Below are 13,111 nucleotides of genomic sequence, written 5' to 3'. Positions count from 1 at the left end.
AAGCTGTTACAGTTTCAATCCATCTCGACAAACAACCATAATGAGGTTTAGAAACAAGGATTTGGTGCACAAGTTTGAAAATGTGGATTTTCTCTTATGGACACGTGATAAAATGGATAAAATATATACGTACAGGTTAACATATGTTCCAAAAACAACTAATATTTGAATATTTTGACCTTTTATTCCAGTCAACAAATTTTGGACAAAATTGTGTTTGGATTTTTGCCAGTTCTTCCTGCTGGAATTGGTAGAGCTCATTTATACTGGTTTGCTTTCTGGAACTAACCAAGCTTTTAGCTCTAGTCTTTAAATTTTCATTAAGTCTTTGATCATGAGCTTTCTATTAATCTTCTCATATAATCTTCTGTATCCATTCCGAAACTCGATATGATGGATCTCTTGGTGCATTGTCCTTTTAGAATTACAAATGAGGAACTACCATAGTTCAAGCTTGTCATTAACTGAACTCACAATGAGCAGAATTGCAAATAAGCAAAATAGAGAACCTGTTTCGCTGCTATTGGTGCATTGCACAAGTTGGAAGAAAGCTCCAAACTTATTAGTGCACTGTAAATCAACAGCTAGAGTTTTAAAACATGGAAACAACTAAGTATTGCAACATTACAGTGATCCCAAATACGATCAACATTGTTTTCAGGGTGTTTCTTAAACAATGGCGTTCCAATAGCCCTGACTATAACATGGTTGGAAAATTGTGAATTTTTGAAGCTGTCTTTTTCAACTTGTTGAAAATATTTTCTTCTCAATTGTTTTCTTGTTTATTGTTTCAGCATTGGCTCGACGTCACGAAAAGTATCAAAAAGCAAGTAAAAAGTAAGTATTATTGTACCACTCACAATGCTAACATAAACAATTATTCCTGTTTTAATCATCAATTGATTTAACTGTTAAACATCAGATCTTACTGTCGTTAAGCTGATATTTTGGTCCATTTGAACTTAGTTGGTCCACCATACTGCCTTCACATGAGAGTCAAATTCTACTCTTCGGAACCGAACAACCTACATGAAGAACTCACCAGGTAAGTAAAGGAAAGCAGTTAAAAAAACAAATTGCAGATTGATTAATTATAGTTACAAGGATAATTTGATAGAAAAAATTATTTTACCTATATATTCATATCCAAAAGCATGAACATTTTTTATTTTCATTCTTTTGTTCTTTCTTTCTTCATTACTCCATCTTAGTTCATTGTTCCTATATGGCAGATTGTACATCTTGACGTTCCCTGATCCTTTGTTCCTCAGTAATGGAACCACTTGTTACATTATTTGTCAAAATATTTTCACCACTCTATCACTGATTCACTGTGTTCTATTTTATAAGTTGTGTAAAATAGCCAGTCACTGGAAACTTAATATAGCATTCCACAAGGAAAAGTTATTTTAAACCAAAATAGTTCACCAATTATTTATTCTCTGTTGGTAATCTCTATTAGTCAGACATAAATGTTAGTCAATAGATTTGCCAGAGATCACAGTGACTCCTATTTGTATTCTTGTCTTATTTATCTAAACATAAAACATTCTGTGATCCCATCTATCATTTTGGGTGAAATTATTCTAACCTTAATCAGATCTCATGCCTTTGTTTAGGCCATCCATCACCGTGTTTATGTTGTCCTTCTTTCAGATACCTTTTTGTGTTACAGTTGAAGCAAGACCTCCTCAGTGGCAAGTATGTGATTTATTTATTTATTTTTTATTATTTTTATTTTTTGACAATAACGGAACAAAATGAGACTAAAGATTTAAATAACTTGCTTTTATTTTAAAGAACATTTTGTTGTGGCTTGTTCTACTCTTTATCTCTTAATTTTTCTGGTTGTTTCACTTAGTTATCCTGATGGTTCAGAAGCCAAAAATATAAGCTGTTAAACCGTAAAGGTTTTCATAAACACTGATGCGTACATTTTTAAATCTGGAAAAAAAAAGACGTTAAACTCTTCTAAGCTTTGTTTATCGGTGATTTATTTATTTACATTTTTTTTCCAGCCATGTCCGTTTTACAATGTTATAAGTCAAAATGATTCCTCACTGTCACTGATGAGAGAAATATATTTAACTTTTTGGATTGCGAGTTCCTCAAAGTCCTTTTTGGCCTTTTAATTGTAAAGCAGCAGCGCCATGTAAAATGTACATTTCGGAGCAGAGCTATTTTAGCAATTGGTGCCATTACTAGACTTTTACAGTAAACCCTCTCCAATATTTGATTTTTAGGCTTGAATGTCCATTTGACACAGCGGTGGAGTTGGCTGCCTTCTCTTTACAGGGTAAGTACAGCTACGTTTTTGTTCTTTATAGTAAACTCTTGATCTTTGTGGTAAAAAAACAGGACTGCTGGATATTGAATTGTATTCATCATCGCAATACCACTGTGTGTAAGATCTCAAATGCAAAAGACTGCTTTTCATCACATAAATAAGTTTTATGTATAACTGCTTAACAAAGAGAAGTAACTATGCTCAGATTTTGCTTCCAGCCTCAGTCCAGCTGATTAGAACTCACTTAGAGCCAAAAATGTTACCTGACCTGTAGGAAAAAGACAATTCCTAGTAAATATCCACTCTAAGAAAGTTGATGTCATTTTAAAAGAAACATTGTTTTTCTACTTTTTGGTTTTTATAATAAAGAAAAAACATAAAATGTTTCCAAAAAATATGTTTGCAAAAAATAATGTAAGAAAAAGACAGGAAAAAGTAAGTAGTTTTCAACCATATGATAAGAAAAATATATTTTTCTTATATTACTGATATAAGAAGCAAATATTTAGTGATTTGATTGTGGAAATTCAATGCAATTATTCCATGAAAAAAATGAAAAACTGTTAATACTTGTATATCTATATTCAAAAATTATTAGTCAGTTCTTTATCGTTTTCACATTTTCAGCTAAAATTTGTAAGAGCCATTGAGGAATGTCCACAGAACCACCTGTGGCTTCAGTCCCCTGCTCCAGTCTTTAAACTTTAGGAAATGTTGCATTTTTTGAGAGGCATTTCTTGTTTCTCTTGTCTTAGAACATTTGCATATGAAGTACCTACTTTCCATTCAAGGCCAACTTCAGTCAGAAGAACTCTTGGAATAGTTTATATTAAAACGAGCACATCTTATTACATATATAGGAAAACATTCAAATCTTCCAATTAAATTTAGTCTTTGTTATGATTATTAATACACAATGTGCATTGTGTATTAATTACCTTAATTAATTAATGTATTAATTATTATTAATTAATGTATTAATTACATCCCTGAAATGTAAAAAGCTGACTTGGCACTATTGCACCCTTCTTAGCTGTTAAGTACTTGGTTGTTTCAGTAAAATTTTGTCTCATCAGGATTCTTACCTGATTATCCAAATAATACCGTTTGTACAACAGCGACAATGTTCCTTGAATCCAACCTTTTTTTTTTTCTTTTTTTTTTTGCCAAATTCCTTTAATAAGAGTAAACCAGCCTTAATTCTTTCAACTAAAAGAGTGATTTCATATGCTGTTAAAAAAAGCAAACTCAATCACTGGAGACATTTATGGAATGGCATTGCGTGCGCAGACTCTTGGATGGACGTGCTTACACATACATAGCTAGTTTTGGGTTAAGTGCCAGCTCATTAATGTTCAATCCTCTTCAGAGGCCCCCTAATCCAACACCCTCTCTGCTTTCTCTCTTTTTCTCAGTCAGTCTTTTTTCTACCTTTTTTCTGTTTTTTCCCCTAAGTGTTAGTCAGGGCCAAAAGTTTGAATGAGTATATTGGATATGCCTGTCAATTAGTGTGCTTTGTTTTGCTTTTCTTAAATCTAAATTGCTTACCTGCTTTCTTTCTTTCTTTTGTTTGTTTGTTTTTTCAGCTGAATTAGGTGACTGTGACCCACTGGAACATAATCTGGACTTGGTGTCAGAATTTCGCTTCATTCCAGAGCAGACGGAGGATATGGAGCTTGCAATCTACAATACTTGGAAGGAGTGCAGGTATTAATTTAACTGACACTGAATTTAGAAGAAAAATAGATCTGTAAACAGTTTAGGACAAATTTCTTTCAGAATTAAATTTCCCTCATTCTATACATTTACACTTTCTTTGTAAGTTGTTTTTTTTCAATTTCTTTTGTGGCTCATCCAATTTCATGCTTTCTTTTTCAGAGGTCAGACACCAGCACTGGCTGAAATTAACTACCTAAATAAAGCAAAGTGGTTGGAAATGTACGGAGTGGACATGCATATGGTCAAGGTGAATAATATTTGGCTTGATTAAGCACAATTAATTGTGCAGAAGAAACATTAATAAACATCCATGGTCTGTTTAGGCAAGAGATGGTAATGAGTACAGCCTGGGTTTAACTCCTACTGGAGTTCTGGTGTTTGAAGGTGAAACTAAGATCGGACTCTTCTTCTGGTATGTTTAGTGATTACGTAGTGTATATATTCTTTTGTTTTACTCATTTTTCCTACAAATTCTAAATCTGATTTTATATTTTTGTTTTCCCTGTTGTAGGCCCAAGATAACTCGCCTGGATTTCAAGAAGAGCAAACTGACCCTGGTAGTGGTGGAGGACGATGACCAGGTGAACCGAAACTATCACCCAGACGACAGAAATGTACATCTACCTACACATTAGTCAAGTGCCAAACCAACAGTCACTTATGGTCACACAAGGCGTATTGCGACAATAGGACCTGGAATTTCCAAAGGGGTTTTGCTGACATGGATTTGTGTTCTCTCGTTTTTTAGGCGAGAGAAGAAGAGAGGTGGATACAGATGGGATTAAAACCCGCTGTTCTAGCTAAAATCTTCTGATCATTTAAGATGCCACTTCAAAGGGAGAGAAAGTTTGTAAAACCTACAGATATTAGCTATTTCAAACATATCAAAGCCTGAATTATCATTTTGAAGAAAGAAATCAATTTCATAAATCTTAAAATTTTACCAAATTTCAGGTCCTTCAAATAAATGTTCATCTTAATTTAGATATATATATATTTTTTCCCTTTAAAAAGTAGCTTTTTTTTCTGTAAATATGTTCTGGAATATATGAGCCGTAAAACGTGTTAGTGTTATGGAGGGGAAAAAAAACTACTGTAATAATAATGTAAAAGAGAGACAAAGAGTCTGTTTATGTCCGTCCAGGGGGTCTTTGAGTGAGGTTAATAAAGAAACCTGCCCTCTCTGGTATTTCTGGTATGCACAGTGGCCCCCACCTCGTTCTCTGTCACACACGCGCACACACACAGAAGTTCAATTTCAGCTTGAAAACCTCCTCCTTTCTGTGGTTAGACTGATGAGCAAATTAAACAATATTGTCACACTACCTAGTTCTCAGTTCAGCTATTTACCTTTTAGTGAAATAGCGAAGGGTGGCATTCATATTTCTGGTTTTGCGTTCCAAATCAGAATAAACAATGCTAAAGTTAACAAAACTTTACATATAAAGAACTGAAACATTTTCATCAAACTTTGTTGTTTTCCAAGAATGTTGGTAAATTCATAAGTATGTTAATTTTTTACTTGGTAATCAGTTTTTAATCTGGTTGTGTTTCTAAGATGTCTTTACTTGGTGAGTCAGCATTCTAACTCTAAATCTCGTGATTTCTGTCTGAGTGAGGCTGACTCCCAGCTCGTTGTTGGCCCCAAGCCATTGTTCAGCAGGTTCATACCGAAAGCAAGTAATGTGTCAGTTATTTCTGCAAAGTAGGGGAGGACAAAAAAAGTTACCCTTACTTTTAAGCGACATACATAGAAATAAAGGAGTATTAGCTGTGCTTAAATAAAGCACAGTAAAATTGTTACTATTATTTCAGAATTAAAATATTCTATTTTCAGTTGATGCAAAAATACTAATATTTACCTTAAAGTATTATGATGAATGGTAACATTCTCATCTTTAATAAGGTCAAAAATATTACAATTATTTCTTAGGTATACAGTATACATTTTTTTGTTTGCCATCACTGTTTTCATAAAAATATTCAATATATAGTCAATATACCCATTATATTAAAATACAGTTGAGTATATATCAATAGCTTACATAGAAAACATAATCTTATACTATATATTTTATACTGTGTTTATCTAGTATAGCAAAATAATAAAATGAAAGTAGAGATTAGATTATATGGATGGATTGGAATGAAATCATTCATAAATAGAAAGTAGAAGATGTCTGTGAAGTTATAGGCTTAGCCTGCTGGAGGACAAACAGACAAGTTTTCCTCAGAGATAAGATAACCTAAGCTACTGGGAAAAAAAGTTTTAAGCCTGGTCTTAAAAGTAGACAGAGTGTCTGCCTCGCCGACTACAACTGTGAGCTGCTTCCCATTCCAGTTTTATAAACTCCAGAAATCACCAGTAATCCTGCATTCTGAGGTTAAACCACTCTGTTAGGAACGTATGAAACAGTAAGACTCATGCAACCACTGGACAGGAACTCTAACTGGGAACACAGATGTCTTCTTTTTATTTTTATTTGATCTTGAACAGCAGCATTTGAATCAAGAACATGAGTGTTATTTCTCTAAAAACGTTTTATTTTACCCTAAATCCCTCTTTAGGGTAAAGAGCAGGAGCACACCTTTGTCTTCAGGATGGACCACCCCAAAGCCTGCAAGCATCTGTGGAAGTGTGCAGTGGAGCACCATGCGTTCTTCAGGCTCAGAGGGCCGGTACAGAAAAACTCTGCGCGCTCTGGATTCATACGGATGGGGTCCCGCTTCAGATACAGGTAACAAATGCACCAATAATACCAAGGGGAAAGGCATTGAAGTTTGAATTTTAGCAGTGATGTTGTCACTACTAAAAACTTCAGGTACTTGTGAGAGAAAAAGGTAATAGTTTGCTCTCCAGGCCTTTGTGTATCCAGTGAAGAATTTGGAAAGTTAAAAACTCATTTTCAGTGTGCAAAATATTCCATTTTGTATCCATACTAACCTAAATTAGTACACCACTGGTACTCGGTGTCAACATACTGCAGAAGTCAGCTTGCTCCCCTTTGTGTGTTTAAAGGGTATCCAGTAAGATAAGCATTGGTGGTGGTGTTGATTTAACGCAGGGGTTGCAGGGTTTTGTTGTTAGGAAGAGGTTATCGCCTGGATGGTTACAGAGTTCAGCAGGGGTCATTGCTCTGATAGTTACTGTAGTAAAAGTGAAATTCACTGTAGATTTGGAGTTTGTTAGGAACGGTGAAGATAAAAATGAAGTTTTTCTGCTTTATTTTTCTGACCAGTGGAAAGACAGAGTATCAGACCACGAAGGCCAGTAAAACAAGACGGTCAGCCTCGTTTGAGAGGAGACCCAGTCGACGATACTCCAGAAGAACCATGCAAAACAGAGGTGATGTAAACTAAGGCTTATCGATCTGAAATGAACTAACTCTGTATTTGAGGATATCATTAACTGAAGGTAACTTTGAGTTTAATCTGCTCTAATTATTCCTTTCTTAGAGTGCTTTGTAGAATTGGAACTCTATTAAAACAGTCTTACAGTTCAGCAAATGCCTTAAAAAAAACCTTAGTCTCAGTCTTTCCAAACTTTTCTATTTATCTCCAAATGCAAGATGGAAGACAAAGAAATAATCTAAGAACAAAAAGATCAAAACGTGTTTCAAGGAGTTCTTTGCCATCATTGGTGAACACAATCAACGCAGCCTTCTCTACAATTATCGACACCCCTTGCAAAGACATGAACAAAAACCTTTTAATAAATTATTATGGAGACTTTTAGACCATAAGGCTCCTCATGAAGTCTCGTTTGTTAAAGCTGCAGTTGTTTTGAAACATTTAATTATTGCTCTGACTGCAGACATGATAGTCTTTCAAAAGTTCTCAACAGCTATGGACAATTTTGCTTTCCCCTGAATGAAATTTTTGCAAAATTATTTTGTCAGAAATAAAATGTCCAGAGTTGAGAATTCATGTTTCCTTTTTCTGAATCTTTGAATGCTTTGGGGGTGGGGAGGGAGGAAATTTTCTACTCTCACAATGAACTGTTGATATTTTACAGGATATTTCAACCCCCAGGAGTAAGTACACATATAATTTTTTTTCTATTATTTGTTTTAGAGAGATTTGTTGTATCCACTCTGCTGTTATACATTTTTACAAAAGAGCTTTTTATTATGACTGTTCTGTTCTTGTAACAGCTGCTGTTTGTTGTGGGTTATAAAATTAAATTGTATGTAGATTCAACAGGCATAGTTCCCTTGTTTTTTGTTGTTGTTCTTTTTACTACAGCTCTGGCATCAGTTCAGTTGTAAAATAACACATTGTTCTGCAAATTAGTTTATAACAGATTGTAAATGACTTGGTTGATGAAATTTAGTATATTTCAGAGTAATTGACTGTTTGACTGAAATTAAAGTTAGCTTTTCTGTTTGTCATTTATTGAAGTCTATTTGTCTCTTTTCTCAGTGTTCTTTCTTCAGGTAATGGTGTGAGCTCCAACAAAGACAAGGTGAGCAACTCAAGTATGATTCTATCAGGAATGTGGAGCAAAATGTTGAATTCCACATGTTAACCCACGGAAAACAAAGTTAACATTTCAAAACTTAAATGTTTCTCTGTGTTTGTCAGGGTAAGATTTTCTTTTCAAGCTCTTTTCATTTATTTAGATAAAAAGGTGTTCAAAGTGTAGTCCTGTTGTTGTTTTTTAATCATTTTGTGTTTATTTTCTTTTCAGGTTTCTCCAAGCAGAGGCGCCTGGTCCGGGATGCCTGTGGTGAGCCCGGTAGCAGCGTCAACCTGTGGGCCAATAGAAATCGAAGCTTTACCCAGAAGTCCCGGCGGAGAAAAACGAGGGTTAGTATCTTCAGAATCCATTGAGTCTTTGACATCAACTTGTAATTATTTTACCCGTATTAGAAAATACAACAGACATGGGATTTTTTATAAGTGGCTGTGGCTTGATTCTCACTAATGATGATGAAAATAAAGTCAGATTAGGATTGGCTGGGCCAGGCTGGCTGCTCCCTGCTGGGAGCTGATAGAATTGGGCAGATAGCTAGGTGTGTTTTTCATGGTGTAATGCCCTGTGAGTGGCTTAGCATGGCTTATCCACTGACCCTGTCTTGTTGGGAGCAGTGAAAGGACGGAAGAAGAAAGACCAAATCCAGAGGAAAAAAATTAATGATTGTGTGACTTTTTGGCTACTTGACCACACTGTGAAATATTCGAGTTTCAGAAGTGTTGCAAGTGAGCAGAACATAAGATGCATGTTGTGTCATTGCATAAGGATTTTCACTGGGCGTTAGTTGCTTAATGCAGCATTCAGGCTGATCTCTTGTTGAAATTCAAGTGTGTTTGTCAGCAGTGAACATAAAACAAGTTTAAATGAATATATATTTTAATATATTACATTTTTATCTAATTATCCACACTGTTGGACTTTTTAAATCTTGCTATCAAATATAGATGCGCTTAATTTAACACAGGTTTTGGCGACAGGATTCACACGAGTGCTTGACATCCTTAAAAATGCCTGAATTTCAAGAAGGTGTTTTCAAGGTTTGGAAAGTGCTTGATTTCTGTATAAAGTCCTTGTAAGTGCTTGATATTCAAACTGCACAATTTTTAAATAAAGTGCAATTTACTGTTTAATTAAAAGCCTAAATCAGGAATTTGTTATTTACAGTTAAAACCAGATATTTAAAAATGACTCGTACACATTTCTTTCTTGCTGTCAGAATTTAAATCAGACAAAATTTTCTTTTCCTTTAGATTGTTTGTGCTGTAGAATGTAGGATGCTATTACAAAATATTAACAGTAATAAATCATAGTGATTTGAAACTGTCTTCATTTCATTAGTTTTTTTTTTTTGTATGTTTTTTTTTAATCTCCAATGCTGCGATGCTGGAAAAGTTTGAAAACGTGTATTCAAAATGCTTGAGAAGTGCTTGAATTTTGCTGTGGGGAAAAATTTCCAAACCCTGTAATTAAGGATTTACAGACTTGTATGATTTTGTGATAATAAGAATCCTGTGCATATGCATATAAGTAACTTTATTTGTCATAAACCCACATTGTCCCCCTGTGTGTTCCAGTATTAACATGTACTGAGGATAAATTGTCCTGGTCTGGCAGCAGGCTGGTAGGTACAACCAAACTCTGAAACTCTGCTCTGGCTTTAACCAATCAGTCGCAGCGCAGCGGCGGGAATCCTGATTTTTGGCTTAGGATTAATGTTTTCCTGCAGTTCATGGTGATCTGCTGTTTGCCCACTTTTGAATCAGCATGAAGTGCCAACCTGATTGGTGGAGGTAATTGTGATGATTTGGGAGTCTGCTGGGATCATGTTTTCGGTGGCTTGAATCAGGGATGGGATTTGATTTCAGCTTCTTTTTATCTGTTCTGTTTCCAGCTTTGGTTTCTTCGAGACGCTAGCTTCTTTTTTCTCTCTCTCTTTTTTTTCTGGTCATCTGTGCATCCTGTCCGCCTTCTCCAACGTAAACTTCACTAAAACACCTCTCTTGAAAATATTTTAACTATACACCACAGGAACAAAAATCTTAAGAGAAACAAACTAAAATGGTTTCCTTTGACTGACTTGTACACACAAAACCTTATACTTAATACAATTTCATATTACTGAATTTAAGAAAGTTCAAAAAGATTCTTACATGATGCCAAAAAGAAAATCACAAGGCAGAGCTGTCGAGGCTTTACAAGCACAGACAGAAGATCTAAAGTTCCCAGTGTGTTCTGTCTAAATAACAGGATGAGCTCAGCATTGCAGTTAAATTAACCAAAAGATACCACAACTAAATCAGTTTGAGAAAGCAGGAGGCTATCAGTGTGACGTTAAATTACTAATATTACTCTCTAATCTGTTTTCCTTATGTTTTTTTTCCTCTTGCTTGATGTCGCTGTTTTTGTATGCAGTGCCGCAGCCTGCAGCTGCTCTCATAACATGAGCAGCCACTCTTGATGGGATTATAATCCTATTACACTTTATGCTGACACAGACCCTGACACTTCTACTTATGCTAAATCAGTTGATAGGTGTGTCCTTTGTTGCTTTTCAGATATGTAAATAAATCAAACCTGCTTTAATAAAAACTGAACTTCACTGATTAAAATGTCAACCAGATTTAAAGTCGCTTTTGTTTCATGAAGCGAGCTGTCATCTTTCCGATTTTGCTCATTTCTGTTAGACTCTCAAAGTTGTATGCTTTTGCATAAATATCTTGGCATACACGAAAAACTAATTAGCATGTCCTTTAAAATCAAGACAATTCAGCCTAAGGTCTGATGAGGATTTAACCAATTCCTCCTCTTAGATTAGTTCTAAAAAAAAAAAAAACAACCCAAAAACATCTAATGCTCGAGTAGCAATATCCCAAAACTAAATGATTTCATAAAGTCTGCTAGTTGAGGGTAATCAGAGTTCACAAAGTTGGCATGTAAACAAGATAATACACCTCTTAGGCACAAATAATAGCCAAATTGATTCAAATTTATCTCTTGGCTTTAAGATATGGATATGAAAATATGAAGTCATTGAACGATTATCGACCAGCATCATTTTAAGATGAATGATCTCTTCTAAACTCTTAGTGCTGCAGTAAGCAGATTTTTTTGTTTGATTTGAACATATTAAACCCAATCATCCCAAATGTGCAGCATTCTCCCATAAACCATTCACAACAGGAGAGGTTCCTGACCTTTCTTTCCTGTAAAACCTGCCTGTGAAGAAAAAAAAAGAAGAAAAAAGTTATTTTATTTCTAATATTCAGAGGATGTTTTAAATTCTGGGAGCAATGAAGAAGAAAATCGGAAGCTGCATGTTTGTCTTGATCCAACAGGTTCCTTTGCCAAGATACTTAATTTCAAGAAAATTGAAAATCGACTGCAAGAGTTTACACATTTATGCATCACAGAAATTCCGCTTTACAGAAATTATCTGATGTATTTTCTAGACGTTTGTGGATACACATAGAAATTTTTCTCTTAGGAGAAATTTGTGTTTTCCAAGAAATTTATGCTTTCACATTGACTGAATATGATTTAAATGTCACAAATTGCCAAACAAGCTGGATAAACTTTAAAAAAATACCTGAGAGAAAATCATATTAACTTGAAAATATACGCAATTTACGCAATACCCCTATAATTATCTTAACCCCACCCATTATTATAGTTTCATACCCATGTACTGGAGCGTTTTTATGTTGAATTGAAAAGAAATGATTTCACCAAATACTTTTGAGATTTGCATTCCCATTTTTCCTGCTTCCTGATTTTTCCTGTCACTAACCTAAGAGCACTTTCACTTCCTGTTTTTATTTTTATTCCCATCTCCTGCATGTTCCCTTGTCCTTCACCTCTTCTTTCTACATGTTTCATCAGGTCTCCACCTCCCTCCGTTCATCCTCCCATCCACACGTCCATCCATCCTTCCTGCCTCCGTCTCATCAAAGCTCAACTGAGAATCCTCTCACTTTGTGTTCTGATGACTTTGTTACCTACTAAATGATGAGAGGCTCTGCACCGAAGTGACTCTCTTTTCAAAGTTGCTGGTATTTATGAAGGAACCTCCTGACTGAGACTGCTTGTCAGACTAATGGGGTAAAACACTGACGTTTTCCAGAGTCCAGCATGAGGTGCTTTTTATGTCCCGTTTCCCACCACTTTTCTGTTTCCTAACGTGCTTCCTTGACCTTTCCTCCCCACCTAATGAAGAAATTATCATCAGGTATCAGTGTGAGGTGCGGGAATTTCATTTCAGTCTCAACTCTCTGAGGAAACGAGAATCAGATGGTCCCAACTGTTACAAACTCTCTCTGAGCTACAGAAGTTTGATTTGCTTTTTATTTTAGTCTTTTTTTTTTTTTTGTCTTAATTTTTAAAAATTTTAATCTGTTCTAACGTTTCACATCTGTTTGTTGTAAAAGGGAGTCGGATAAGAGGGCATTAAAGCATGAGCACACTGAAGCCACTGAACAGAACCACATTCCCTCTGTCAGAGGTACATTCCAAAATGTCCCAATCAGGTCCGTATCCTCACTGACAGAAATGCAGGAAGATATTTTTTTTTATCTCCTGCTTGAAGCCGGCTTCTTGTCTCTGCCTCCAGTGTCAGATCTTTTTTTTTTTTT

The 13,111-nt window shown here is 35.2% G+C and overlaps 1 protein-coding gene across 8 annotated transcripts in view; it reads left to right on the top strand.

Annotated features, from left to right (window-relative positions):
- epb41l5 (erythrocyte membrane protein band 4.1 like 5) overlaps positions 1–13,111 on the top strand; it is a 29,105-nt gene that overhangs the window by 8,948 nt on the left and 7,046 nt on the right. For 5 of the 8 annotated variants that reach the window (XM_008402578.3, XM_008402572.3, XM_017303678.2 and 2 more), the window contains exons 4-16: positions 795–837; positions 967–1,045; positions 1,657–1,701; positions 2,244–2,296; positions 3,874–3,994; positions 4,166–4,253; positions 4,330–4,418; positions 4,518–4,620; positions 6,575–6,744; positions 7,246–7,352; positions 8,022–8,040; positions 8,429–8,471; positions 8,697–8,815. In XM_008402578.3, coding sequence (XP_008400800.2) covers positions 795–837; positions 967–1,045; positions 1,657–1,701; positions 2,244–2,296; positions 3,874–3,994; positions 4,166–4,253; positions 4,330–4,418; positions 4,518–4,620; positions 6,575–6,744; positions 7,246–7,352; positions 8,022–8,040; positions 8,429–8,471; positions 8,697–8,815 — 1,079 coding nt within the window. The remainder of the gene's footprint in view (positions 1–794; positions 838–966; positions 1,046–1,656; positions 1,702–2,243; positions 2,297–3,873; positions 3,995–4,165; positions 4,254–4,329; positions 4,419–4,517; positions 4,621–6,574; positions 6,745–7,245; positions 7,353–8,021; positions 8,041–8,428; positions 8,472–8,696; positions 8,816–13,111) is intronic. The other 3 variants (XM_008402619.3, XM_008402586.3, XM_008402595.3) reach the window with 2 other exon arrangements.

The sequence above is a fragment of the Poecilia reticulata genome, chromosome 2, assembly GCF_904066995.2.
Source record: "Poecilia reticulata chromosome 2, P_reticulata-male-v2, whole genome shotgun sequence".
In the NCBI taxonomy this organism is placed as follows: Eukaryota; Metazoa; Chordata; class Actinopteri; order Cyprinodontiformes; family Poeciliidae; genus Poecilia; species Poecilia reticulata.
This window is presented reverse-complemented; position numbering and strand designations above follow the sequence as displayed.